Below are 23,719 nucleotides of genomic sequence, written 5' to 3' on the forward strand. Positions count from 1 at the left end.
ATTTGCTTTTAGGCCTATGTCATGTTTCAAGAGGAAAATAAAGACAAAGAAACGTTAAAAAACTTTATTTGGAACAATACCTTCAGTCCAATAACAATCCCAAATTATATAACACCTATTTATTATCATTTTTATCACTACTGAAACTCCTAAAATAGAATTTTTTATTAGACACACTGTCCTCATCCTCTTGTTTATCACATCCTCCAGGCCTCACACTAATTCCCACCGATGCGGCGTGTTCGGCTTCATCAACCAAAGTCGTGGTAAACCTCTTTTTGCTCACACTTACATCACAAAGAGAAGTTTTCCTTAAGACTACATTGGGGGACTGCAATGTGCTGCCACAAGGTTGGGACAGTTGCGTAATGAACTGTGGACGAGGCGTTTTCATTTTACTTTTTCGTCTAGCGCTATTGTCCGAGTTTTGCAAGTCTTGCTTTAAGGTTTCAGGTTGCAAATTTAGGTTTCGACTGGTTAGGGGCACTCCTTCGCTGGCCCGTCGAGGAACAGCGTTTGATATGTCGAGGTAACTGCTACTGGTGGGAGACTTTCCGTGGAAACTCCTCGAAACTCGGGTCATTCTAGGGGGCTCTATGTAGTGCTCTTTCACAACAACTGTGCCCGGGTTTGGTTTCTGGTCAGGCTTCTTCTCGGGAGTTCCAGGTTTTAGGGGGATACTGTCGAGGAATTTTTCTTTGCTTGTGCACCATTTGTCGGAACCTAAACCGGATATGTTTTTGCTTGAACTTGGAATGTCTTTGTCGTAGATGTTTGATTTTTTGGTCAAGTTTTTCAAATCTTTGCCTTTGTCGAAATCGTTGAATATTCGATTGGTGGACGTTTGCAACCTCTCGGAATTTTCGATGTGTTTTAGAGTAAAACTGTCTGAATTCGACGGATGTAGCACATTTGTGTAAATACTGACGTTGGTGTTCAGTGGCGAAATTACTTTAGGAGTTGTGATACCTTGACATACTAAATTATTTTCTGTCAAACTTGTTATCATACCAGGTAACGGATTCTTATCGATAACATCGTCATCTCCTAAGAAACAAGAATCAATATCTTCTGTAACTGTGACGTCACAATCTGCTGTTGATCCCGCAGTTGCATCATTTGTGTTAAATTCAACTTCCGACCCGCCGGAAACCGGAGTTACGTCCCCACTTTCCCCTACAAGCACTCAAGTTGATGGTGAAACTACAATAAATAGTTACCTTGTGGAGGTCTATGAAGTTGGGAGTAATATTCTGAGAATTCCATCGATCCGGAAATCTCCCGGTCGAGGTCTAACAAGATCCCAACATTTCCCAAATCCTGATCCAAGCCAGGAGCCGTTGGGAAAATTTTTGTAAAATTGTCGACATTTATCCTAAATAAGAAAATCCAATCAACATGACCGGAAATGAAAAACAGAAAAAAGAATTCAAGCAGAAAAAAGTAAAGAACACGCAAACAGTTCTACACACAACAAAATACACTACCTGGGGAAACAAATCTTGACAAACGCCCATGCACAATAAGACCGAGGAATGGTGAAATAAATAAAATAAAAAAGAAGTAAGAATTTTGCTATTTATTTATTTATTGAATTTAGCTAAGTACCCATCACTGCTGATGATACTGGACGACATTTCGCTACTCTCTTTGGAATTTTCGGAAGCCCCCGGTGACGAGGGCCCGCTACTTGAGACAAAACTGGGCGGCCCGCTCCACCCCACACCTACAAAACTTATTTTTTTTAAATCTCCGACGTATACAAACCGGTCATTTACTATTGCTGGGCGATTGCAATTTTACGTTGGCCGCCACTGTGGCCCCCCCATTGGTGGGCGTGGGCAAGGGCGTAGAGGGGTATTTCGGCGGCGTCGACGACGGCGTCCTAAACAGCGGCGCCGCCGTCATATGCTCCAGAAACGTGTCGATTTGTTTCAACGAGAGCGCGTTGTGGAGCGTCTCCAGGGGCCGAATGGGGGGCACTCCTCCGAAACCTTCAATAGCTGTATGAAATCTCCCGTGAACAAAATTTGCAATGGGACTTTTCGCATCGCGACACTCACCAGACGCACTCGCCGTGCTCGGGATCATGTCTCGCAAATTCGGGGCGCTGCTGCTTCCAGAGATCACCGCCGTCGAGAACAGGGAGTTGCCGCTTCCCGCCGCCAACTTCTTGAAACCTAGAGGTCCTCCACAACCGAACCCTAGCATCTTGTAATAGCTCATCTGTCCGGCAATACTGTGACGGTGGCGTCTGACTGTTGCGTTGTTGCACTCTGTATCGGACATGCACGGGTGGTTCACAGACACGCCGGGACTGGGGTTAGATAGTGAGCGAGAGGCGCGAGGGGGCGAAGAAAAGAACGACAACAGGTACGACGGGGAGCGGGTGAACGGCGTACAACACAGCGAACAAGGGGGCGCGTGCTGGGGGTAAAAACTGAACGGGATACGAGGAGTCTCGCCAGGGGTCAAACAAGAGGGACTCCTGGACGTACCGTCACAATTAAGACTCTCACTGTACTTTTCTAAGAGAAACAATTTTTCGCCATCTAGGATATTAGGGTCGGAAAATGACCGGTGACGCTTTTCTTGGGTGAAACTTTTGACATTTGTCTGACCCGAATCATCACCTTCCCAGTTTACTTCAAGAGAAACATCGTCTAACTGACTGTCGACTGTGTTTTGTTTACTCAATTTAATATCGGAAAGAGGTAACTCGTTTGTGCTCATTTTGGACGAGTTCAGAGTTTCTTGTTCCGAAGTAAAGAGAGCTAAATTCAATTCAGTTAAAGGTAATTCGTTGGTAGCGCTCTCGGGGCGCGATTTTGGAGTCTCTTCTGGGGATTTGAGTGTTAGTGGTGAATCTAAATCACTTCTATAATCGGCTTCAAACGATCCAGAAATCGGACTAAGGTCCGATTTGTCTTGCGAAATCGGTTTGAACGAATAGGGACAAGAGTCTAGTGGTATGTTTGGGTCGACGGTACGTACAGGAATCTCAATAGGTGGTGTAACAGGGACATTTGTGGGTGTTATAGACGAGTCTGTATCGTTATGGGGCGATTCTGTGTTCGAATTAAAACAAAGCAAACAATCGCAAGAGTTAAATGTGTTTGAATGAATCACCGTTAAAACAAACAAAGGAAGCGAAGCATAGGGTTTGGAAGAGAAAAAAAGATTCAAGTCAGTAAATTTCTACCACCAACATTACAATTAACAAGAGATTCGCTGCCAAAACAGAGATTCCCTTGTTTTTAGTTGCACAAAAATCACGCAAACCAAAAAATTACAATACCGTTAGAGAAGAGACATGCAAAAAGAGAGCGAAGCGAGCATGAAATGAATCCGAACATTAAGAAAACAAGTGGCCGATAAAGGGAGCATATCGGAAGTGCACCAAACTCTATACCATTTTGTTAAAAATGTTAAGAATAAGGTGTACTTCCGGTCACATGGAAAACACCAGTCGCACGGTTCTACCAGACAGATGAGTTCAATTATCACATCAACTTGACTTTGCTCATGCTAAGGCAAGCCGAAATTTCGCCACAGTCGACTTTGTAAAGTCCGCGTGAAGAAATTTCGGACACATCCAGCAACAAACAGAATGTTCGGTAAAGTGCTCAAGGTAACAATATTATTACGTGTCGGTAAAGATGCGTGCTTTTCTACCGAACAATCCTACGCCGTTCCAAAAAACAGACAAAGCAGAGATGTGGAGGCAAAAAAGACACGGAAACAAAATCAAGTTTGATGTAGTCGATCGATAATTTAACACGTGTGTGTTTGGAATAATCCTGAAAACTTTTAACAAAACATTATTGGATTCGAGAGTAACTAAAACTTGGGAGACTATCGGCGGGGGGTGGGAGACTTGGGCTTGCGTACCTTTGCTGTTAACAGCGTCCAGACTCTGATGCAGTTTCTCAGCTGCCCAAACAAATTAGTAGCGTGTTAAGACCGACATGCGATTAAATCCAAACATAAGACACCACTGAATCCTCATTTCAGTGCATCAAAACCCGATCCTCAAACTAAATTACGTCACAAACCCAGCATTAAAGCACAATCAAAATGGCGTAATTTAATCTGCTCAGCGCCCGGCTAACCTGGGAAGCACCACAACTGGTTTCACTCTCGTCTCACCTTTCCCTTTTTGCGGACTTTTGTGGTCGTAGCTCCTCGATCTGGCTTCTGGTTCCGGACTTATGGCTCGATTTATGCCGTAGCTCCTGCTACTCTGTTGGGCCAATTCCTCGTTCAAACGTTGGGCTAGATGCATTGCTTCATGACCGCTTACCGTGTGAGAACTTCTACACAAAATAAAAAAAACAACTACATTATTTAATATTTTTTTAATACAGGGTGTTTTGTAAATAGACCAAAAAAATGACAAGTAAGACAAGATACCAGAAACATTAAAAAAATGTTTAGAAAATTCAATCTGTCAATTTTTGACATTATTTTATGTCTATTGTTAACGATGATCTTGTGTATGTTTTTTCATAATAATTCAGTAAAGATACAAAAACTTTGTCAATAAAAGCTACAGATAACGTTAAACATAGTTACAATTCAGGATACAGCGTTCTTGTTTCCTCTTCTAACAGTCTGTAGCAAAAGAGATGTAAAATTATTTTTCCAATTTGGTCGTGTTTTACTCAAATTAAAAAGCACCAGAAAAGTATTTTCAACATTTATAACAAAAGTGCTAAAATCGTTTCAAATCCATGGTTTTTAAAGCATTACAAACAAAAATAAATTAATAGAAAAATAAGTAAAATCAATATTTGAAAAGTACCGACATTTAATAAATACAGGGTGTGTCAGAACTCGCGCCTCAGAGAAATATTTCAAGTAAGATAAGAAACGACCAGAAACATGGAAAAAATATTCAAAACATTCTATCTGTCAAAAAATTGACATTTATTTTTTGACATTTGACATTTTATTTTATGTCTATTTTTTAATGATACTGATGATCTTGTATGTAGGCTGCGCCTGTATGTTTTTTTTATAATTACTTAGGAAAAGTACAAAAATTTTGCTAATAAAAGCAAAAAATAACATTAAACAGTTACAATTTAGAACACAGCTTCCTTGTTTCCTCTTCTATTAGCCTGTAGCAACAAAACTTGGAAAATTATTTTTTCCAATAGAAATAAATAGAGGCAAAGTGTAAAATTGAAACTCCCATAACTTCGAAATTTTTATACATAGAATTTTTTAACATTTTTCTAATATTCCTGGTATCATATTTTACTTGGCATTTTTTTTTGGACTATATACAAAACATCATGTAATAATAATTACCCTATTGGGATGGGATCACTTGACTTGACGTACTGTCGATAGTACGGTTTTTCCGGTGACGTTTCCGGAGACAGTTCCATAGCACTAGGCGCTTCGACAATCGCAGGCTTCTCTTCTTCAATCCGTTCTTCTTCTTCCTCAATTCGGGCCGAGCATTGGCCCTTGGAATCATCAGGAGTTGCAGTGGCTGAAGTATCTGAACTCTGTGTTAAAAACCTCGTCAGATACAACAACTCCACAAGAAAAAATATCTATTACAGGATTTTTACTCGCCGTTGATTCATTCCTCGAATGTGGCCGAAAACCAGGCCCCGGAGGTAGATTTTTCTGGACGCAACAGTTCACCCCTGGACTAAAATGCAATTCAACGTGGAATCTTTCCTCACTACAGGGATCTTTAGTCGGGTCTTCGTACAACATGACGACAACTTGAGACATGTAATTCAATTCGGAAACCATTGATACATATTCCATTGCACGCCGCCACTGCTCGTCCCGTTTAATCTTCAAAAAATAATATTACAATCACAATTTTCATTTTTCATATGAATTATTACATCCAATAAACCGCCATGGCGTAAGACCGTAATGAGCGAGTGAACGTGGCTTTCACTGGTGAAATAAAGCCGAGTCCGGACGTGTCTTCCGGGGCTTGACACGCCGTGGGAGTATCGCGGATTGAGTCGATTGACAGTTTCTTCGCCCAATTCTTCAATATTGCGTTGAAGATCAGCCCGGATTTTCTTCAAAAGTGGAGTGCAAATCCCCTGACCGATAGTCAATTTTTCTTGCGCTGTCAAACCGTACTCTTGAGGTATCACAATATCGGCCAAGTATTTCGCATAAATGTACAGTTCTTCAGCTTGTTCGAATTGTAAAGTGTGTTGGTTGTGTTGCAAATCGTATTTGATGCAATCATAAATGTCGGGGATTTTGCTTATATCGAAAATTTTATTTTTCGTGTAGAAATCTTTCTCGATTTTGCCCCATCGACGCCCCATCAATTCCCAAGTCTCACCGTGATATAAAATGGCATCTACGAGTAACACAATTAACTACACTACCCCAAAAATTTAAGGAACAAATAATTTTCCTAAATTTTTGGTGATTTTTGAAAGGCTGTAATTCATCTAAAAATAGTCGTATCTAGATTAAAAAAAACATTTAGAAGCTTTAAGTTTCTAGTTTTGAGATCTTTTGGCAATTTTTTTTCTGTGCTACAGTTATAACGCAATTACAAGTAATAGCTCGAGAAAAAAAAACAAATATTTTTGTTTTGTTTTACGGACGTGAGGATTTCTTTTTAGTTAAGTCAATACATAGGTCGGATGTTTGTTCAAGTTTAATATGCTTTTTTCATATTCACTTTACGTCAATTTGTCGCTGAGATATCTTACTTTAAATGAAAAAAGATCCTTTTGTCTTTGATCATCGATATATCAGCAACCAATAATCGCACAGAATATAACGGTAGTGTCAAAAACTGTAATAAATGTCTTATAATCTCCTTTTATAATTTTTTGGCAAATATATTTTTCATCCTCAACATTGATTTAAAGAAAAGAGAAAAAAGCAATTTTTTGCGTTGTTTTAGTAAATCTACCGCTTATTCACTAATATTGATAGGGAGACTGATGTTTTTAGGTGTTTTTACATCTTAATGTAACCTCCATAGTCCTGTAAACTTTCAAATCGATCCATCGAACCATTTTCTCGGAGCGATTGCCCAAAGTTTTAAAAAACTAAATTAAAAAAAATACCCACGTCCATGGACCAACAAAAAAAAAATTGAATTTCTTTTTCTTGGCGCTATTACTTAGGATTGCATGATAACCGTGGTACAGAAAAAAGATTTCAAAACTTAAAGCTTCAAAATGTTTTTTTCTAGATACGGTCATTTTTCGACAGCCTTTCAAAAATCACAAAAAAATATAGGGAAATTTTTTGTTCCTTTAATTTTTTAGAGTAGTGTAATTGAAAAAATAATTGAACCAACCTTTTGTTTTCGCATCCTCTTTCTTCACTTGAACTATCTCCATTAGCGACTTTATCAACTCATGCACGTGTTTACAACACTTGACCGGATTTTTCACAAAATCTAAAGCATCGGTAATACTTGAAGAATTACAAGGATTGATTTTTTCTCTATCTTCAGGAGTAAAATCCCGATCGAGTTGCATTAGCTCATGAAGGCGTGCCTTGCACCTGTATACATTACCTCTTTCAGATCAATTATTTTCATAATTTAAGCCAACTTACATGTTTTGATATTTACTACTATCACAATCGTTGTCTAATAAACCGTTAGTATTTGCACTCTTGACCATTTGTACTAAAATCGGTGTCAGTTCTCCTTCTAGAGCTAGCAGACCTTTGGCAAAGGCTGCAGCAGTCATTTGAACACGACCTTCGTCAGAAGCATAGATTTTTAAATCGTGACGAAACGTCGAATGTAAGCGTAGCAAACCCAAGCCTTGGGCTCCGGCATATTCACCTAAATAAATCCAACCTTTAGGACATTGCCTTACAAAAATTTGAAAAAAAAAACATTGTAATAACAAATGTTTTGGTGTGATTTATACGCATTGAATCGTTGATGTTGATATGTCTTGGAATATTTTATGAAAGATGAACTGTGCATGAAGGACTTGTAACAAAATTTTTGCTCAATATCAATTGAGTTCAAAATAATTGCTACATTTAATAATTACCACAGTTAGCCAAGTCCCTCAATTTCCGTAGTTAAAAATTAATTAAGCGTATACCAAAACAAAAACAAGTACACACGAACTTACCCTATCTCTTAAATATAAAATCGGTAAAACCTGACAGTACAACAAAAGTTGAATATTTGTCACAAAAACAACACAGACGGTGCGGTGTATTTTGACACTTAAACTAACCTAATAACGTCGAAAAACAGAGAAACGACTTCGCAAATAAAAACTAAACGAATAAAATCAATAATAAACGCAAATCAAAGTGCTCTGTGCTAAAAACTAATTAAGTGTTAATAAGAAGCTGTATACGAACCGGCTAAATGTCTACCTTGTCCCCCCGGATACATGCATCGGAAAATCCTTCCTAGCTCCTCGGCCTGGATCCTGCCAGCAGGAGTCAACTCACCACCCCATTTCAGGATCAACACCAATGACGGTTCGGCAGGTTTATCTACTGATAAAACAAAAATTCAATTTGAAAACCAACATCACTATTTTTTTACCATCGTCAGAACTCGAGCCTCTGGGACGGCCTTTCGGTTGATACTTCATCTGGACTTTTCTATTAATCCCAGAAAAGTGTCCATACATTTCCAGGACCCCCTTCAACTGCTCCAATTTCCCCTGTTTTTCCTCGATTTCGGGGTCAGCTTCGTGTTGCTGAATTTCAGCGAGTAGCGACCTCGCCGTGTCCAGAATCTCCTGCAATTGTTTGGGGCGCTTGAGCTTGACATGGCCATGCTTGTACCCATCGTATTTTTCAAAAATTTCAAAAAACCTTCAATTGACCGATTAATCAAACGAATTTTGCGATATTTCCCTTACTTTGGATGCCTAACTTCAACTTTCATTTTTTGTTTAGGTGTCCGATCGCCGTGTCTTATCACAGCCACCACACACCGCAACTCCATCATCTTCCCGAAGGTCGTGGGGACAATCGGGGGGTCGTCCAACTGGAACGGCACCGACCACGGGATATGCAAAGTGGGGGCAAGCTCTCGCAGGATCATGTTTCCCAATATTTTGGCACAGTCGTCGTAGTACTTGTTTGAGTTTTTGACAAAACTGAAACCGTTCACATCACACACGAACGATTTGCCGTTGGCTCTGAAAATCACAATTTTGGAGGGGTTGAGCTGACGTGGGGGGACTTTACCTCAAGAGATCGAAACCACAAACGGCTTGCTTAAAAGCTAGACACACTTTTCGAGAAATCAGTTTTTCGGCGTTGCTGAGTATCACTGGGTAGCGGATTTCTTTGCCTTCGCGGTCGCGCTCGACCTTGCCGTCGAGGGCCGGCGACTTGCGGGCTTCAGCGTGGGCATAGTCGGGGCCCACAGTGTAGACCTTCACAAATGGGGGAGTAAGAAAAAGCAGGAGGTATTTTCAATAAAAAGTAATGAGTCATTCGGGCCAATATTACTTTTTATTAAAAATAAGTCTGGTTGATCTTGAAAAATTGCTCGCCTTTTGAAACACTTAACTATTAATCGCAAAAAAGACTCGATTTTTTTATTGTAACAGTTGATTTAGCAAAGCGATATTTTGTTCATTTTTATTTACACACCCATTACTTATTTATTAAAAATAAAACGGACAAATGGAGGTGATAAAGGGCGAATTAGTTGATGTCTAGACCGTAAGTGGTTAGTTTGGAAATTGGTAGTTAACGACTTTTACTTTTATTTCCTAGGGAAATCCAGAACATTAGACAATATACAGTACTTGTCGTTTCAGTTAGTAGTACACAAGTAACCCTTTTCCACTCCATTTATTTCATTTAAAACACAATTAAAGCCTTAACTACTGTCAATGCAAACGCATTTCACACTAGGCCAGTGCGGAATTCCTGATTTTAGTCACACAATTTTCCGCTGTTTCATTTGGGACTTTTCGGTTTGTTAATGTGTCTAGATCACAACGCAATAGAACTCACTTTAACGTCAGTGCCGTCCGTCGGCATGAAGTCTTCATAAATAAAACTACCAGTCTTGCGTACCCTGGATTCCGGTGAATAAACGCTACTCCTGCTGCCGATCTGGGAATAATACAAACGCTTAAATTAATTACAAGTTATTTGCGCACACCTGCTACACTTAGTCTGAAAAATACATAAAACAAAACACACACACACACCTAAGAGACATGAAAAAAATCTTAAAGCAAATGAAAGAATCGGATAACTACCTTTCGGAATAGTCTCTGACTGCCACCGCCAGCAGATGTGGGGTAATAAATGTAAATGTTGTGGTCCTCGGCCGAGACTGGCTTTTCCACGAAGGGCTTATTGAAGACAACTCCATTGACTTCGACATGGTCCTCGGATTCTACTAATTCATGATCTAAAATAACTGTGCCCCAAAAACTATCCCACATCACAGCCAAACTTACGTTTTGGATCTGAACTATCCCTATCCAAAACGGCATAACGTGGTATTTCGATACCTTCGTTTTGCAAAATCGCGTAAACTTTTCTCCGATCTTGAATATCGTATTGCATGTGTAAATTGTTAATGACGTAAGGATTATGTAATTGGGCATATTGGATGGCCTTTTCTAGGGGAAAACCTTTGGAATGAAATGATATTAAACAATCGCAAACAGGCCACTCTTCAACAGGTTTCTAAAACAGCAACTTTACCGATTTGAAGATAATAAAAACAGTCGTACTTGTAAAATAATCTCTTCGGGAAAAACAGTCACTTTAATGTATTCAAATTCTTGTAACCGAGTTAAAATTTCCTTCATTGGCTTGCTTTGTGACTTTTTCGCCATGGCACAAACCCCGACTATGACGACTTTGCCCCCATCGTCCAATTCTTGGGGGCTTAGGGACGGATCGCCCGGATCGCATAGCTCTAGGTCCCCCTAGAAACACCAAATTCAGTGCTGTTTTCGTCGTTTGTGGTGTGCTACGAAAAACGGTGTTAATTTAGCCATAAAATGATTACATTTTCGGCTTCTTGTAAACATTCGTCGCAAAAGCAAACACTATCTTCACTGTTGGTTTTATTTTTTCTCCATCGCTTCAAACGCCACCAATCTTTTAACCAAGTCCACTCCATTTTTTTACTCATCACATTTAAAAGCCATTAACTATTCTACAAACCACAAAGGTTCCATTACTATGTTATCAAACTAAGTGAGTGTTAACTAGTACGTGGTGCTGAAATTAATTTAGCAAACAATTCATCCAAGGTTACATGAAACTAATAAATTGAGTGAAATGTTTTGCAACAAATATTTATCTGCTCTTGAAATCACTTGTAATCGCGATAAAGGTGTTTGGCCACATTTCACGATCAATTAAATCGTAATTATTTGATAAGGAAACGGTCCCCAACCTTTGATCAAAAAGAGCGCCTCAATGTTGTAATTGTGAGACAAATATTTACACAATAAAGCAGCTTATGCTGTGTTAGGGCAAGATTTAGTAGCAACAAAAGCGGGCAATGTGTGATGTTAAGCCAGTGCATGCAAAATAATACCCAAAAAGAGGTTGTAAGCAGTGGGCTGTCGACATCCTCAACAAGAACAGAAGGAATAATCTGCCCCCGGAACGTCTTAATTTGCTCACAATTCATGGAAACCAAAGAAACGACTAAATAAAAATTGTGCGTTATACCAAATTCTAGCAACGCTTGCTCGTAAAATTAACATAAACTCACCGCTCCAACGTAAAACTGAGTGGGTCTTGCTGCTTTTCGAAGACCCTGATAACCATGCTCCAGTTCAGTATAAGACATGGTTTAACTGAAACATTCCTCTGGGACTTATCTGGAAGTGGACGGCCATTCACGAATCTGCAATTCTTTATTTTTTACAAGAGTTTCCTCACTGTTATTACTGCTAAAATGCTTTGGGCAGGTCAAGAAGTATTGATTGGCCCAGATATCGCTTTTGCAATATTTGCGTACAAATCACTAATCAGTTACGTAAATGTTCCCAAAATAAACCTTTTTTGAGATGCATTCAATTATCGTCACAAAATTATTCATGAAAAAAGTTATTCATAGAACTTCCACCAAACCAACAAAACATAACTTTTGACAACTCAGTGACAGTTATTTGACATATGACAATTGACAGTCGTCAAAATTTGTGGAAAAAAATTATAATTATAAAATTGTAATTTTAATTATAAAAAGTGATTAACTAATCTCTTAACTGAACCTTACTTAGCATTTAACTGAGAAAGTAATAGTTTAAGTTTTTTGTTGTACGTTTTGCATTTTGGCGCAATTTTAACAAGTGAGGTTATGTTTATGTTTTTCCGGAAATACTAAAAAATGGCTCATTCTTTGAGTAAAAGACATAAATTTTTTATTCAGTTCATGTTGACTAATGGTTTAGTGACTGTAGATAAGGCTTTGAAGTTTTTCAGTGAAATTAGTCCAGGTAATTTATTTTTTATTTCAGCAGTCTCTTATTTCCATAATTTCAGAACAAAACCAATTAATTCATTTAAAATCGTTGATAATTGAAATTAATAGAGCAATAGGCCTCCAGTATTTTAAAATAGCCACTTCAATTTGTGAGGTAACAGGTGAAAATGTCTTTATCTGGATAAATACAAAAAATGACGAGTTAAGTAAGCACCAACTAGGATTTTCGCCAGTGGAATTGGAATATTTCCATGCCATAATGCAAGAAATTATCACTTCAGAGAATCATCAAGTGCTGTATCCTCGCTGCATTAACATCACTTCAACTTTAGTGGGAACTTTGTCTCGCGAAAGTGGCGAAAAAGCGCTAATAAAGTGGATCAAGGGAGGGTACTTTGTAAAAAAGCAACAGTTTGTCTATTTGGGTGCTAGGACTATTTTAGAATTTACAACATACTTGAGGACGAACACCGAGAACTGCACTTGCAGTTTGTGTTCAGAGTTGGTTTTTGTGGCAAGTTTTATTGAAAAGCGCTAACTTCAGACACTAAACTGTACAATTTTCAGGGTAAGAATTGTGGGTCTTGTGAGAATACTTTTCATGCCTTCTGCATTCAAAAATATCTCCAAAATCAGTGTAGATGTCCCTCTTGTAAAGCTGATTGGGAAGAAGCAAATACCAACACTAGCATGGACGTAGATTCTGATGAAGGACCCAGCGAAAGGCCAGGATCAAGCAGTTGATTCTTAAGCCTATTTTATTATAAAAATGTGGGTTACATTTATGAATTGTGTAGAAGCTTATTAAAAGCGGCGTAAGAACTTTCCAAATCAAAAAGTAATTGTCTTATTTGAGAATCTGACAATTCATCTGACGCTTGCATGTTGTTTAAGGTGTTGAGCCACTCTGTAACCTTTTCTTTCCCTTCAAAATCAGACGGTAAAATACTCAATCTGTTCATAGTGTCGACCAGATCTCTCAATTCTGGATGCAAGTCATCCATCGCTTTTATGTCTAATCTCAACTTATCCATGATGGTTATAAACAACTAAAAATAGTATTTTAGGCAAGATAAAATAACAACAAAGACTTACAGAAACAATATCAGCAATACATTTACTTGTGTTACCCTTATCGTCTTTGATAGTAATAGGTCTATCCTCCTTTATCCTTTCTAAAGCAGCTGGACAGTCCAACTAAAATAACCCAATTAGTTTAATTAACAAGGCAAAAGAATGAACGCACTCGGTATTTGCGAACAAATGCATCAACTGTAGGAAACTCATCTCCTTTGACTTGCCTAAAAGCAGCTTTGTATTGCACCAAGAGTTTGCTACAGGCCCCTGTATATTCCTTCGGAGTTACACAATCTCGTATGTAGGCTTTCTCTAATTGCTGTAATGTGTTGATTACCGCAAACAAATCAGCTAGATTGTCGTATTTTTCTCTTTCACGAGCATTGTGAAACAATTTTACTTCTTCATACAATTCCGGACGATTTTCTGCAATTTACCAGTGAATAACCCAAGAAACTGTTTTTAATTTAACCAACCTTGATTAACCGACATTTTTAATTGATTATTTGTGTGTTTTATTATTATTGTGGAACTATTTTTATTGATTACAGAACAATGGTTGTCATTTTCGTCTTGTCACTTTGACGTTTGTTTGACATTTGACAGCGATTCAAGGCGGGAAAAATAAATTATTCAAAATTTCCAAAAGTTTATTGAGGACTAAAACTAAAGTGTTTATTTACAGTTTTTAAAGTGTACGATACATGTTTTGCATTGTAACGCACACTTAACAATACACATGCAGAAGAAGAAGTTTACTCATTTTTTAAACTAATCCTCCATGGATGTGTATTTTATCGTATTCTAAAACTAAAAGAAACTTTTTTCTAAAATACATTATTCTAGTGCTTGTTTGCTAATCCTTAGGTAAAATAAATTAATGAGTGTTTTTTATTTATTAGTTACTTAATTTAATAATACGTTTCATAATCACTCACTGTTGCTCATAAATATAGCGTTATAAAAATAAAGCTTTTTTTAATAATTGCACTGTAAATATTAGTCCATGTTTAGAATTAGTTAATACTGCCCTTGTGGTTCATGTAACCATTAAACTGGGACCCTGCTAATACTTTGTCTATGGCAACTCGTCTCATTCGTGTACACGTGGCTAAAAGGGCGCCCCCCAAAAGACACATTGCGCCCCCTCCCAGTGCTAGAAGAGCAGAGAACCAGCCGGTTTTCAGACAAACACTGTTTGGGTCCACTTCTAGAAAGCAGAAATTAATGAAAAATACAGAAATTGGGGTTTCCTCCAATTACCGTAGCGAGTAAGGGTGACGTTTCTATTTTCATCCGATTCCCCCTCTTGTAGCACCCGCAGAGACTGGAACAGATTCACATTTTCTGATAAGGGGGCAATGTTTGCCGGCAAAGTGGTGGTTTGAGGAGCTGAATCCACTGAACGCTTCCTGACATTATTTTTCACGTTTCTCCAATGACACGGTTGGCTCTAAAATTGGGCAAGAGTAAAATTTATTTTTGTAATAATTTTATTGCCTACCGGACATCTGCCGTGACACATTCTGACATCGCACTCTATGTAAAGTGCCGGAGATCCGGTAAACCGGAACGTCTTCATGTAAGCGAAAACCTGCGTTTCGTAAACTCCGGTCTCTGACCACGAACCCCGAAATCGCGAAATCAGTTTATCGTCGACCGGACATCTGTAAATATTCCGATTGAGACATCATTTATTGGAGCGTTGCGATTATCACACCACATACCCGTATTCGTCGATGAGCTGGATTTTCTTATGGCCCCCGTTGTGCGCAAAACAGTCGTTTACGACGATATCAAACCCGTCTGAAAGAAATGAATAAGATTGTGAAGCTTGAAGGTTCAAATCTCACCATATTTGCTACGCATGTAAATGATGAGGGTCAAAGGATCACCCACCCGGACCGGACCGGTGACTCTATTACCGCTGGTTCCGTAACCATACCGGATTTCCATGTAGCATTCCGGAGGTGTGAGAGTGAACACTACCGGATTTCCAGTCGCCACTCTGCAACGAAAAAACTTGTAAACGCGATACAGATCGTGTGACATTGCAGATAACGGTCCAAATTTACTCAAAATATTATTGTTTACTTTTTTATAAACGACACTATTAAATTCCCATTTAAAATGTGCTTACTCAACGTCTAGAAACGGAAATGTAACTGTTTTCCAAAAATCGTAGCCATATTCACATGTTACTTTGAAATGTTCGTCGTATTCTTCCTCAATCAATGGATTGTACTGGACCGTCACAGTATTCCACATAAAATTTTTCTGTAACAAAAATAAATGTAAAAAAATTGGCCGCCCGAGCAGGGACTTGAACCCTGGACCCTTGGATTAAAAGTCCAATGCTCTACCGACTGAGCTACCCGGGCTGTTGACAGTGACGCGTCACTTACCGTAGGAGTTTTCCGATTATCTTCATTATGAGTGTTTTTTCCCAAAGTTCCGCAACGGTTGAGTTGAATATAAAATTCGTAATAATCTCGGCCTGTGCCATTTATGTACATGCAATCCGGGTCGTAAGCATAGCCTAGAAATCGAATAATCAATACAGTGTACAGTGACTAACAAAAATAATGCGAAACTAATGATCAAGTTTCAAAAAATTACCATTAATCTAAAATCTTTGTTTTGGTGACGTGATTTTGGCATGACCATAACCACAAGTGCAAAATGCAAGCCAAATCCAAATAACAGTGCTCTAAATTATTTTAATGTTTCGAAAAAAGTCGCATTACACGCTAACTGGTGATCAAAATCCGTGCTTTCTGCACTTTTTCACCAAGTTGTAACAATTCTGTTGTCAAAAAGACATGTAATTAGATAAGCGGTGAATTGTTGAAGCTACAACGAATTGTCTAATCTCTTAATTTGGATACCGTTTTGTTAGCCAAAATTAATTTTAAGCTTGCCAACCTGTTATACAAAACCGCAAGGCTGTTCGATCGCTTGATCTTGACGCTTTATTTGTCGTGGGAATACCTCAATGCTCGCATAAAATCAAGAATTTGACAGGCATGTTTACAGTTTGGTTCGCTTTTTCACAAAATGCAAAAATTTCAAATGCGGTGACATCCGTGATTGCACTCTAATTAATTGTAACAGTATTTTTTCTCAATAGATTCCTGCTTCAGTCATGCAGTGCAACAACTCAAAAGTAACCAAGTTTAAGGTTTGCCAACATTGTCCAATATTGTCACTTAGACAGTGCGTATGCTACTCGAACATGGGCAATTATCTAGTTTAAAGAAATATTGTATACAGGGTGCGCCAGAACTCGCGTCTCAGAGAAAATTTTCAAGTAAAGTTAGATACCAGGAACATGAAAAAAATGTTTAAAAAATTCTATCTGTCAAAAAATTTTGACATATATTTTTTGACATTGGACATTTTTTTATAACTATTTAATGATACTGATGATCTTGTATATGTTTTTTTTAGAATTATTTAGTAAAGGGACAAAAATCTTGCCAATAAAAGCCACAAATAACATTGAACAGAGTTACAATTTAGGATACAGCTTCCTTATTTCCTCTTTTAATAGCCTATAGCAAAAAAACTTGGAAAATTATTTTTCCAACAGAAATAAATAGAGTCAAAGTACAAACGTTAAACCCTCATAACTTCGAAATTTTTATAGATAATTTTTTTTAACATTTTTTCCATGTTCCTGGTATCTCATCTTATATGGCACTTTTTTCTGGGGCGCGAGTTCTGGCGCAGCCTGTATAAGAGCTGAGTTTTTGTATAAATTATAAATTTGGAATTTAAAAATGTTGATTTTGTAGTTTTTTTTCTTTTTTACTCTAATCAAGCTTTTTGGAAAACATGTCTGAATGAAAAATGCATTAGTTTTCTCACTCACTTGTTGTTAGTCATTACATGTGTCTGTGATTGATTCACTCGACGAACTATCATAACAAATGAGTAATTTTTAATATTTTAAGTGACAGCTGGCTACTTGATTGAGTTTCTTACCTGCAGAGTAGACCAACCCTGTGAAGGTCCCATTGAACCCTATCCTGATTTTCATATAATCATCCTGGCATTCGGCTTCGATGTCTGTAAAAAATTGCTAAAGTAGGACGAGGGATTCGTTATCGTAAAATCGCTGACGGTCACTTTCCCTCCAAGCTGACCGGAACAGCTTACGTAAACTTCACACAGGAAACACTTTCGGTATCGAGATCAAATATTGGCGAAAACTTACGTTGGACCCTCGTTGTGTTAAACCGGAAACGTCGATATTCCCTATCCCAGCTTTCGACCGGATGATGCCAGTCGACGTCGTCTGGAGCCGAGGGGAAGTCCCGAGTCCTCAGATTGGGTATCGGGACATAACCGGCCGTGTCACCAATGAAAACCACCTGGAAATTGAAATGACATGGAATCCCACAAACCCCGATTTGGAGGATCATGACTGACACAGAAAGACTTTAAAGGATTATTATTGAAATAGAGCAAAACCGCGCGATTTACATATGCGACACGCAAGCTGAATTTCGAGTAGTGCATCGTTTTTCCATCACCGAAATCGGTTCTTCATCACTTTCCTTGGAGCACAATGAAAAATCTCGGGCTTTACATCGAAACCCATGTACTAAATTGACATTGCGCAAGGCTATTATGAAAGATAAAGGCGATGTTTCATTTCTGACGTATCGGATACATCTTTGAATTTTAAAAAGTTGGGGGCTTACTGATTCGTGGTCGCTGGCATCGCGAGTGAGGGCTTCTCTTGTGTGGTTGGCGTTTTGGTCCACCAAGGCGGCCGACTCCGGAAAACTCTCTGTGCTATTTTTCGCATGTTCGACACTAGTACTACTACTAACACTATATTCTACTTCTGTGGTTTCATCACATCGACACTGAAAATAGCACATTTTTGCATCCAATCAACTGATGATTGACCCAACTCACCGTGTGGAAAAGCGCCAAACCTAGGATGAGAAGGGGTCGCCACCTAAACAAAAGTGAAAACTGTATCTTAACAGTAATTTTCGGTAACATAGACACGTTAAATGAGACAATTACGTTTTTGCTTGGTGTTAATGGGACTTGGAGGTGTAACAGTCAAGCGTGATTTTAACGGCTTCCAGTTCCATGCGGTGATCTTACACCAGTTTACGCAGTTTTTTTCGCAAAAATACAGCACTAGGATAACACGAAATATTTGCGCGGTTGTAACCTTGAAATAACCGTTTTAAACGCATCTGTTTTTGGAAATTATTGACTCAACAATTTGGAAGGGTGGGCACTCGAGTGAAAAATTATTCGCGACTCTTATTTATTTAGTCTGATGTTATCAATTTGCTGGAGTAAAAGATTTCGTTTAGCGCTTAATTAATTCATTTGCGACACGAATTAACTATCCATCAAAGCAGATTCACTCTCGCTTACAGCATTTTGTAATTTAGTTTCTTTAGACAGTCCTTGGAAATGGATTGCACAAAATACTACACAATATCTCATTTCAGGGTCATTGTTAATTAATTTTTCTAGATCGTTTCACACGGAGATCATTTTTCACCATCTTCATGAAATGGGAATGTTTAATAAAAATTGAAAAAAAATGTTTTGTGTGATTGAGAACCAATTTGCCTCCTGTGAGGATTGAACTCACGACCCCTGGTTTACAAGACCAGTGCTCTGCCACTGAGCTAAAGAGGCTTCGCATAATTTCGTAAAGTCAACCGAATATAAGCGAAAGCCATTCTCTGTTCATTTTTACACATTTTGCAGTTGCATAAGAGTACAATTACAACTTAATTACGTATGAAATGAGTTTTTTTTAATTAAAAAATAGGATGGAAGTTATAACATTATGTAGTAACAACTTTTTTTCTCGTTGTGATAATTACTAGAGTGTTATCTAAGTAGATGTCGCTGTCAGTTGACACTCACGAACATTCCTGGTTTTGTGTTGTATAAGAAGGATTGGCTTTGTATAGGAGGTCAAGATCATACTTCACAGGATCATTTCTGTAGTATATCTTCACATACTCTACACTCAAACGTAGAGTTGACGCAACCACGATGATGAGGGACAGTCCTGAATCCTGAGCGTGAGGCAGATTTGTGTCAGGTTTTATCAACCTGGCTCAAGTCATCGATGATCGTTCGCATGAGCTCTTTTGCTCATGTCAAGGATTCAGGACAGTCTGAGTGGTTTCTTTTTATTTCAATTCAAAATTTTATACACAATTGTCTGGTTTTACAGTTTTTGTTATAACACCTTCTGTAAAACGCCCCTAAATGTTTCAATAATAAAGTTAAACTTTACTTAAAAAAATTGTAAATTGATTGTGTAATATTCAAAGTTAATACACACTTTAATTTTAACATGACATTTATTTTATAAAATGGGTGAGTTTTACAGAAAGTGAAATTAAATCAAAATTAAGTTAATCCTAATCGCAATTAACTTCAAAATCCTGAAATCTGTTTGATTGTTCATCAAAATTCAACAATCACCTAACGAATTAAATTTAATTGCAATTAAATATTTAATTCGGCTTCTATAAACCTATGAGATTAAATTGAATTCTTTTATATGTAACTGCAATAGGGTGAACATCAATAACTGAGGTACGACTATTATTTATTAAAGTGTTAAAATATTGATACATTATAAATGATAATTATGATTATTATTACCTAATTATAATTTTCACAAAATTGAATCAATCAAAAACAAATTTAGGAATAAAGATAATTTAGAATCCAAAATTGATATTTATTTAATAAAAAGTCAATTTTTAAAATAAGATTCAGACTTGAATGACATACACGTTTGGTATAGTGAGATAAGCATAAGCACCAGTCACAAAATATGAATGAATTCGATTCAACCGATAATGTTACGGCTTGATTTATAAAGTACTTAGTCATGTTGGCTACATTTTTGCAATGCCGAGCTTTGTATTCATAACAAAATCACGATGTCGTTTAATTTATTTTGCATTAGGACCCGACATTTCAAATCATTATAAATTTATGTCTGAAATATTTCTCTCTTAAAATATAATTTGATTTGAATACTATAAAAATCTAATCGATGCGTGAAACGCTTATTTGAATCTTCTTTAATGGTTATTGATGTGTTCGTTTTATTGTTTCGTATATTTTAGTTTTTTAGCCATTTTACAGAAAGCGAATTAAATTTTGAACCAGTAAGTTGCCTAATTAAAATTTAATTGCAATTACAGTTAAACCTCTTTAATCTGAACAAAGATAATAATTATCCCCACTTTTATAAATTATATTATGCTTGTTTCTTTTTACTAACCAAACTTGTTAATATCATAATATCAGAAAACTACCTATCTGTTCCAAGAGGCTGGGGCAGTTAAACTTATACAAAAAATTACTTCATTCTTTATTCGTCAATAAATTCACATACAATAAAAGTATGCATTTTTATACATATTTGGTTTTACTCTTCCTTTAAAAAAATACATACCAGGTGAATAAAAAGTATGGAACCAAACGTTTGTTGTTTAAACTATTTATTTTTTGGAAAAACTAATTGATGAATGATAAAGTACTATAAAAATGTGATGATTTATCAAGAACATGAGTTTTCAAAATTTTCTTTTGTTTTTAAGTTCTGCAATTTTTTTATTTTTTTTTAATGGTAACCCACTACAAAACCATTTTTTTCATGAAGGTTGTGATCTAAGAATTACATACTACTATCTACTTTATATTTAATTTTTTCAAAAATTTTCTGGAGACAAATGATAAAAAAACCTTGATTCCATACTTTATATTCACTCTGTATATTTTGTTTTAATTGTAAAAAAGTTAATTCGATGATCTGAAAAATTGCAAATCTAAATAGTCTTTTGCAATAATTAGTTCTGATTATGAATAGAGGTTCTACTGTAAATGTTGTGTGAATTTACTTTTAGTTGTGGCAGTTTTTCTTCTATACAGAGTTAGGCATCGTTTACGTAAAAATACGTAAAAAATCACGACTTCTACATAATTAAACTAATTAGATGAAAAACTATGAAAAATAAAAATGAGTTAAAGAACTTGCAGGTGTAGAAATTGTTGAGAAACAGAGGTAACAAAGATTGGGCAAATAACATTACAGTTTTATTTTTTGCTGTTTTACTACAAAGACATTTTAACTATTTAGAGCTACGGTAGTTTTTTTAATACAGTCTGGAATTTCTTCACACCGTATTTGCATCATATTATTTTCGTATTAAACTGCACGTGAATGTGCGAATAAACACAATGACAGTATGTTCACCTTTTCGTGTTCAACACAGTAAAAAATTAAATAAAATTATTAACGAGGAAAACAATGTATTATGAGGATTTTCTACATTTATTTAAAAAGATTATTTAATTTTTCTCAGATTGTTGAAAATTATCAAATAAATACCTAATAAACTGATGTAGCAAAAACTATACTCGCATCAGTCTTTGATAACATGACAACATTAAAAAGAATCAAAATCCTTGTTTAATTATAACTATGTACCCATTCGTATATACATAGGTACTACATAATTGGTAGGAATTTATCGAAACTATTTAAAAAAATGAACTCATTTTAAAAATAGTAAAATGTCAAGTAATCTAGTTTAAAGAGTGTTTGTTATTTCATTGTCTAAAATGTAATTCTTTACAAATTTTAACGGTCTGTTAATTTAAGACTTTTCCACATGTATTAAATTATTGATAACGTTGGCCCTTTTAGAATGAAATGTAAATTACGCAAATAGAGCATTAGAGTAGATTTGAGATTATGGTGGATATACTTGAGTGTCCCAAAAGCAAATCGATGACATTTATGAAACAAATGCTTAGTTCCAAGTCTCATTTAACTAACTGATGTGACATAAACATAAACATGAGTTTTAAAACGATTTCTTTATGAAATAAAAAAAACTTTAATTGGAAAAAAATTAAGAATTAAGACATAATAGACAAAAATTGCTTAAAGTGCCTTCCACTGCTTCAATTGAATGAGACTTGACAAAATTCTTTGTTACTTTTTGCTAAGCTGTAACTCTTCAACGAATGAAAATAGATAAAAATGTATTTAAACTTTTTTTCTCTAAATGACGTTTTGTATCACTGGCGGTTTGCTTTTAGGACGCCCTGTATAAAAACAAATAAAAATAAGAATGTTTGTGTCGTAATTTAACATATATATATTTTTTTAAATAATGGCGTTACTCTCATTTTGACGCCGTTTACTATTACACGAGTTGCGAAGAATTACCTGCAGTGATTCTAATTGAAAATGACCGGAGCAAAACATAAACCGTGAATGGTTACCCACTTTTCCAAGTGTAATTCTGATTTGATGATTTAATTAATAAAATTGTAATGAGTAAAGATATAAACGATATTTCCATTTTCACTTTCCTTGTGCTACACTTTTTGATTTCGTCCGCATAAATCTGAATAAATAATGAAACGAAAGTAAGTCTAATTAAGCCCTCACCTCGTAACAAAATCCATGTCGTTTTATTTTGAATTAGTTGAATCAGTAAAACATTGGTTGCAAATTACAAAATGTTTTTAAAGCTTCCTCTTGCAGTATCCTCTTTCAACACTAATACACAACATGTAATTTAGCCGAGATCAAAGTTCCGATAATTTTTTATAATTTAATTTCGTCGGATATTCCACATTTTTTCGCGCAATTATTGTACGCGCGACACTTGCTGAAGAAACTGACACCGATGGTGAGGATGCGCCGTGATGTTGGGTACTCAACTATCGTAAAGAAACTGTTATAGAGTAGTTCTTGCGCGAAATCTTCAACAGTTGTAGTGAATTTCTAAATTGCACTGAGATACATATTCTACCCCTTCCACAAAACGTCTTCAGCTTTTGCTATTTTTTCGGTTTCTTTCGTGGCCTAGACATTACCTTCGCTAGGACGAGCAACACTTTTTGATATATTGTGCTTGATGATGAGATCTTTAGCGTCAGCAGAGATTTATCCTGCGATCTTTGCAATTATCCATGCTGAATACCACCGATACAAACTATTAGATAGGAATGTCTAGATCTCTCCTCGCAAAAATGCTAGCTATACCCCTACCCTTTATTAATGTTTTTCATAATTTTTAATAATAATTTAATTAAATAAGAAGAAGTTAAACCAAAAAATTTTGTTCTGATGTATTTCGTATCACGTTTTTGTTGCTCTGAAATGAGATCTACGTTTGTTTCAACGCA

General features: G+C 36.6%; 4 protein-coding genes and 3 non-coding genes across 28 annotated transcripts; 2 read left to right on the forward strand and 5 right to left on the reverse strand.

Moving 5' to 3' along the window:
* Window positions 1–49: 49 nt before the first annotated feature.
* On the reverse strand, window positions 50–12,088 carry LOC123011748 (inositol hexakisphosphate and diphosphoinositol-pentakisphosphate kinase). 22 transcript variants are annotated; one of them, XM_044409360.1, is made up of 21 exons: window positions 11,875–12,088; window positions 11,705–11,813; window positions 10,707–10,904; window positions 10,428–10,659; window positions 10,224–10,378; window positions 9,973–10,092; window positions 9,193–9,383; window positions 8,862–9,143; window positions 8,540–8,814; window positions 8,350–8,490; window positions 7,576–7,810; window positions 7,313–7,521; window positions 5,874–6,352; window positions 5,575–5,820; window positions 5,317–5,519; window positions 4,150–4,316; window positions 2,064–3,068; window positions 1,779–2,003; window positions 1,609–1,726; window positions 1,221–1,375; window positions 50–1,176 (listed from the first exon to the last, which is right to left on the reverse strand). In XM_044409360.1, exons 2-21 carry the CDS (start codon window positions 11,780–11,782, stop codon window positions 116–118), a joined length of 5,775 nt encoding a protein of 1,924 aa, XP_044265295.1. In that variant the 5' UTR covers window positions 11,783–11,813; window positions 11,875–12,088; the 3' UTR covers window positions 50–115. The 22 variants fall into 22 exon arrangements, with proteins under 22 accessions (XP_044265295.1, XP_044265279.1, XP_044265280.1 ...); XM_044409344.1 differs by having other exon boundaries at window positions 10,988–11,813; XM_044409345.1 differs by adding an exon at window positions 10,988–11,137 and having other exon boundaries at window positions 11,705–12,088.
* Window positions 12,089–12,098: 10 nt separating this feature from the next.
* On the forward strand, window positions 12,099–13,642 carry LOC123011752 (non-structural maintenance of chromosomes element 1 homolog). Its single transcript, XM_044409366.1, has 3 exons — window positions 12,099–12,434; window positions 12,481–12,935; window positions 12,989–13,642. The coding sequence occupies exons 1-3, from the start codon at window positions 12,326–12,328 to the stop codon at window positions 13,163–13,165; spliced, it is 741 nt and encodes a 246-aa protein (XP_044265301.1). The 5' UTR covers window positions 12,099–12,325; the 3' UTR covers window positions 13,166–13,642.
* Window positions 13,162–14,103, reverse strand: LOC123011753 (vacuolar protein sorting-associated protein 28 homolog). The gene is made up of 4 exons (XM_044409367.1): window positions 13,975–14,103; window positions 13,668–13,924; window positions 13,517–13,618; window positions 13,162–13,470 (listed from the first exon to the last, which is right to left on the reverse strand). Exons 1-4 carry the CDS (start codon window positions 13,988–13,990, stop codon window positions 13,204–13,206), a joined length of 642 nt encoding a protein of 213 aa, XP_044265302.1. The 5' UTR covers window positions 13,991–14,103; the 3' UTR covers window positions 13,162–13,203.
* Window positions 14,104–14,137: 34 nt separating this feature from the next.
* Window positions 14,138–23,287, reverse strand: LOC123011751. The gene is made up of 12 exons (XM_044409365.1): window positions 22,977–23,287; window positions 18,428–18,470; window positions 18,208–18,375; window positions 17,718–17,874; window positions 17,486–17,569; window positions 15,904–16,037; window positions 15,639–15,775; window positions 15,352–15,506; window positions 15,226–15,304; window positions 15,003–15,165; window positions 14,762–14,951; window positions 14,138–14,708 (listed from the first exon to the last, which is right to left on the reverse strand). The coding sequence occupies exons 1-12, from the start codon at window positions 22,991–22,993 to the stop codon at window positions 14,515–14,517; spliced, it is 1,521 nt and encodes a 506-aa protein (XP_044265300.1). The 5' UTR covers window positions 22,994–23,287; the 3' UTR covers window positions 14,138–14,514.
* Window positions 15,807–15,879, reverse strand: Trnak-uuu. The gene has a single exon. It is a non-coding gene; the product is annotated as a tRNA-Lys (tRNA).
* On the reverse strand, window positions 19,106–19,177 carry Trnat-ugu. Its single transcript has one exon. It is a non-coding gene; the product is annotated as a tRNA-Thr (tRNA).
* On the forward strand, window positions 19,465–19,677 carry LOC123012264. Its single transcript, XR_006413205.1, has one exon. It is a non-coding gene; the product is annotated as a small nucleolar RNA U3 (small nucleolar RNA).
* Window positions 23,288–23,719: the final 432 nt, after the last annotated feature.

The sequence above is a fragment of the Tribolium madens genome, unplaced genomic scaffold (genome assembly GCF_015345945.1).
Source record: "Tribolium madens isolate multiple individuals breed KSU strain unplaced genomic scaffold, Tmad_KSU_1.1 Scaffold_91;HRSCAF=231;Tcas5.2_LG7, whole genome shotgun sequence".
Lineage (NCBI taxonomy): Eukaryota > Metazoa > Arthropoda > Insecta > Coleoptera > Tenebrionidae > Tribolium > Tribolium madens.

Bases quoted from the DNA above. Each gene is read 5' to 3' on its own strand.
- LOC123011748 (XM_044409344.1), bottom strand. From the start codon at position 11,113: ATGAGTAAAAAAATGGAGTGGACTTGGTTAAAAGATTGGTGGCGTTTG. The intron at 10,379-10,427 runs GTAAGTTTGGCT...CAGTTATTTTAG, and splicing joins GGATAGTTCAGATCCAAAAC to ATCATGAATTAGTAGAATCC. The intron at 7,522-7,575 runs GTAAGTTGGCTT...TAATGTATACAG, and splicing joins AGTAGTAAATATCAAAACAT to GTGCAAGGCACGCCTTCATG.
- LOC123011752 (XM_044409366.1), top strand. From the start codon at position 12,326: ATGGCTCATTCTTTGAGTAAAAGACATAAATTTTTTATTCAGTTCATG. The intron at 12,435-12,480 runs GTAATTTATTTT...CCATAATTTCAG, and splicing joins TTTCAGTGAAATTAGTCCAG to AACAAAACCAATTAATTCAT. The intron at 12,936-12,988 runs GCAAGTTTTATT...TACAATTTTCAG, and splicing joins GTTCAGAGTTGGTTTTTGTG to GGTAAGAATTGTGGGTCTTG.
- LOC123011753 (XM_044409367.1), bottom strand. The intron at 13,619-13,667 runs GTGCGTTCATTC...GGGTTATTTTAG, and splicing joins CATTTGTTCGCAAATACCGA to TTGGACTGTCCAGCTGCTTT. The intron at 13,471-13,516 runs GTAAGTCTTTGT...TACTATTTTTAG, and splicing joins GTATTGCTGATATTGTTTCT to TTGTTTATAACCATCATGGA.
- LOC123011751 (XM_044409365.1), bottom strand. The intron at 18,376-18,427 runs GTGAGTTGGGTC...TGCTATTTTCAG, and splicing joins GTTTGGCGCTTTTCCACACG to TGTCGATGTGATGAAACCAC. The intron at 16,038-17,485 runs GTAAGAAACTCA...TTCGATTTCTAG, and splicing joins AGGGTTGGTCTACTCTGCAG to GCTATGCTTACGACCCGGAT.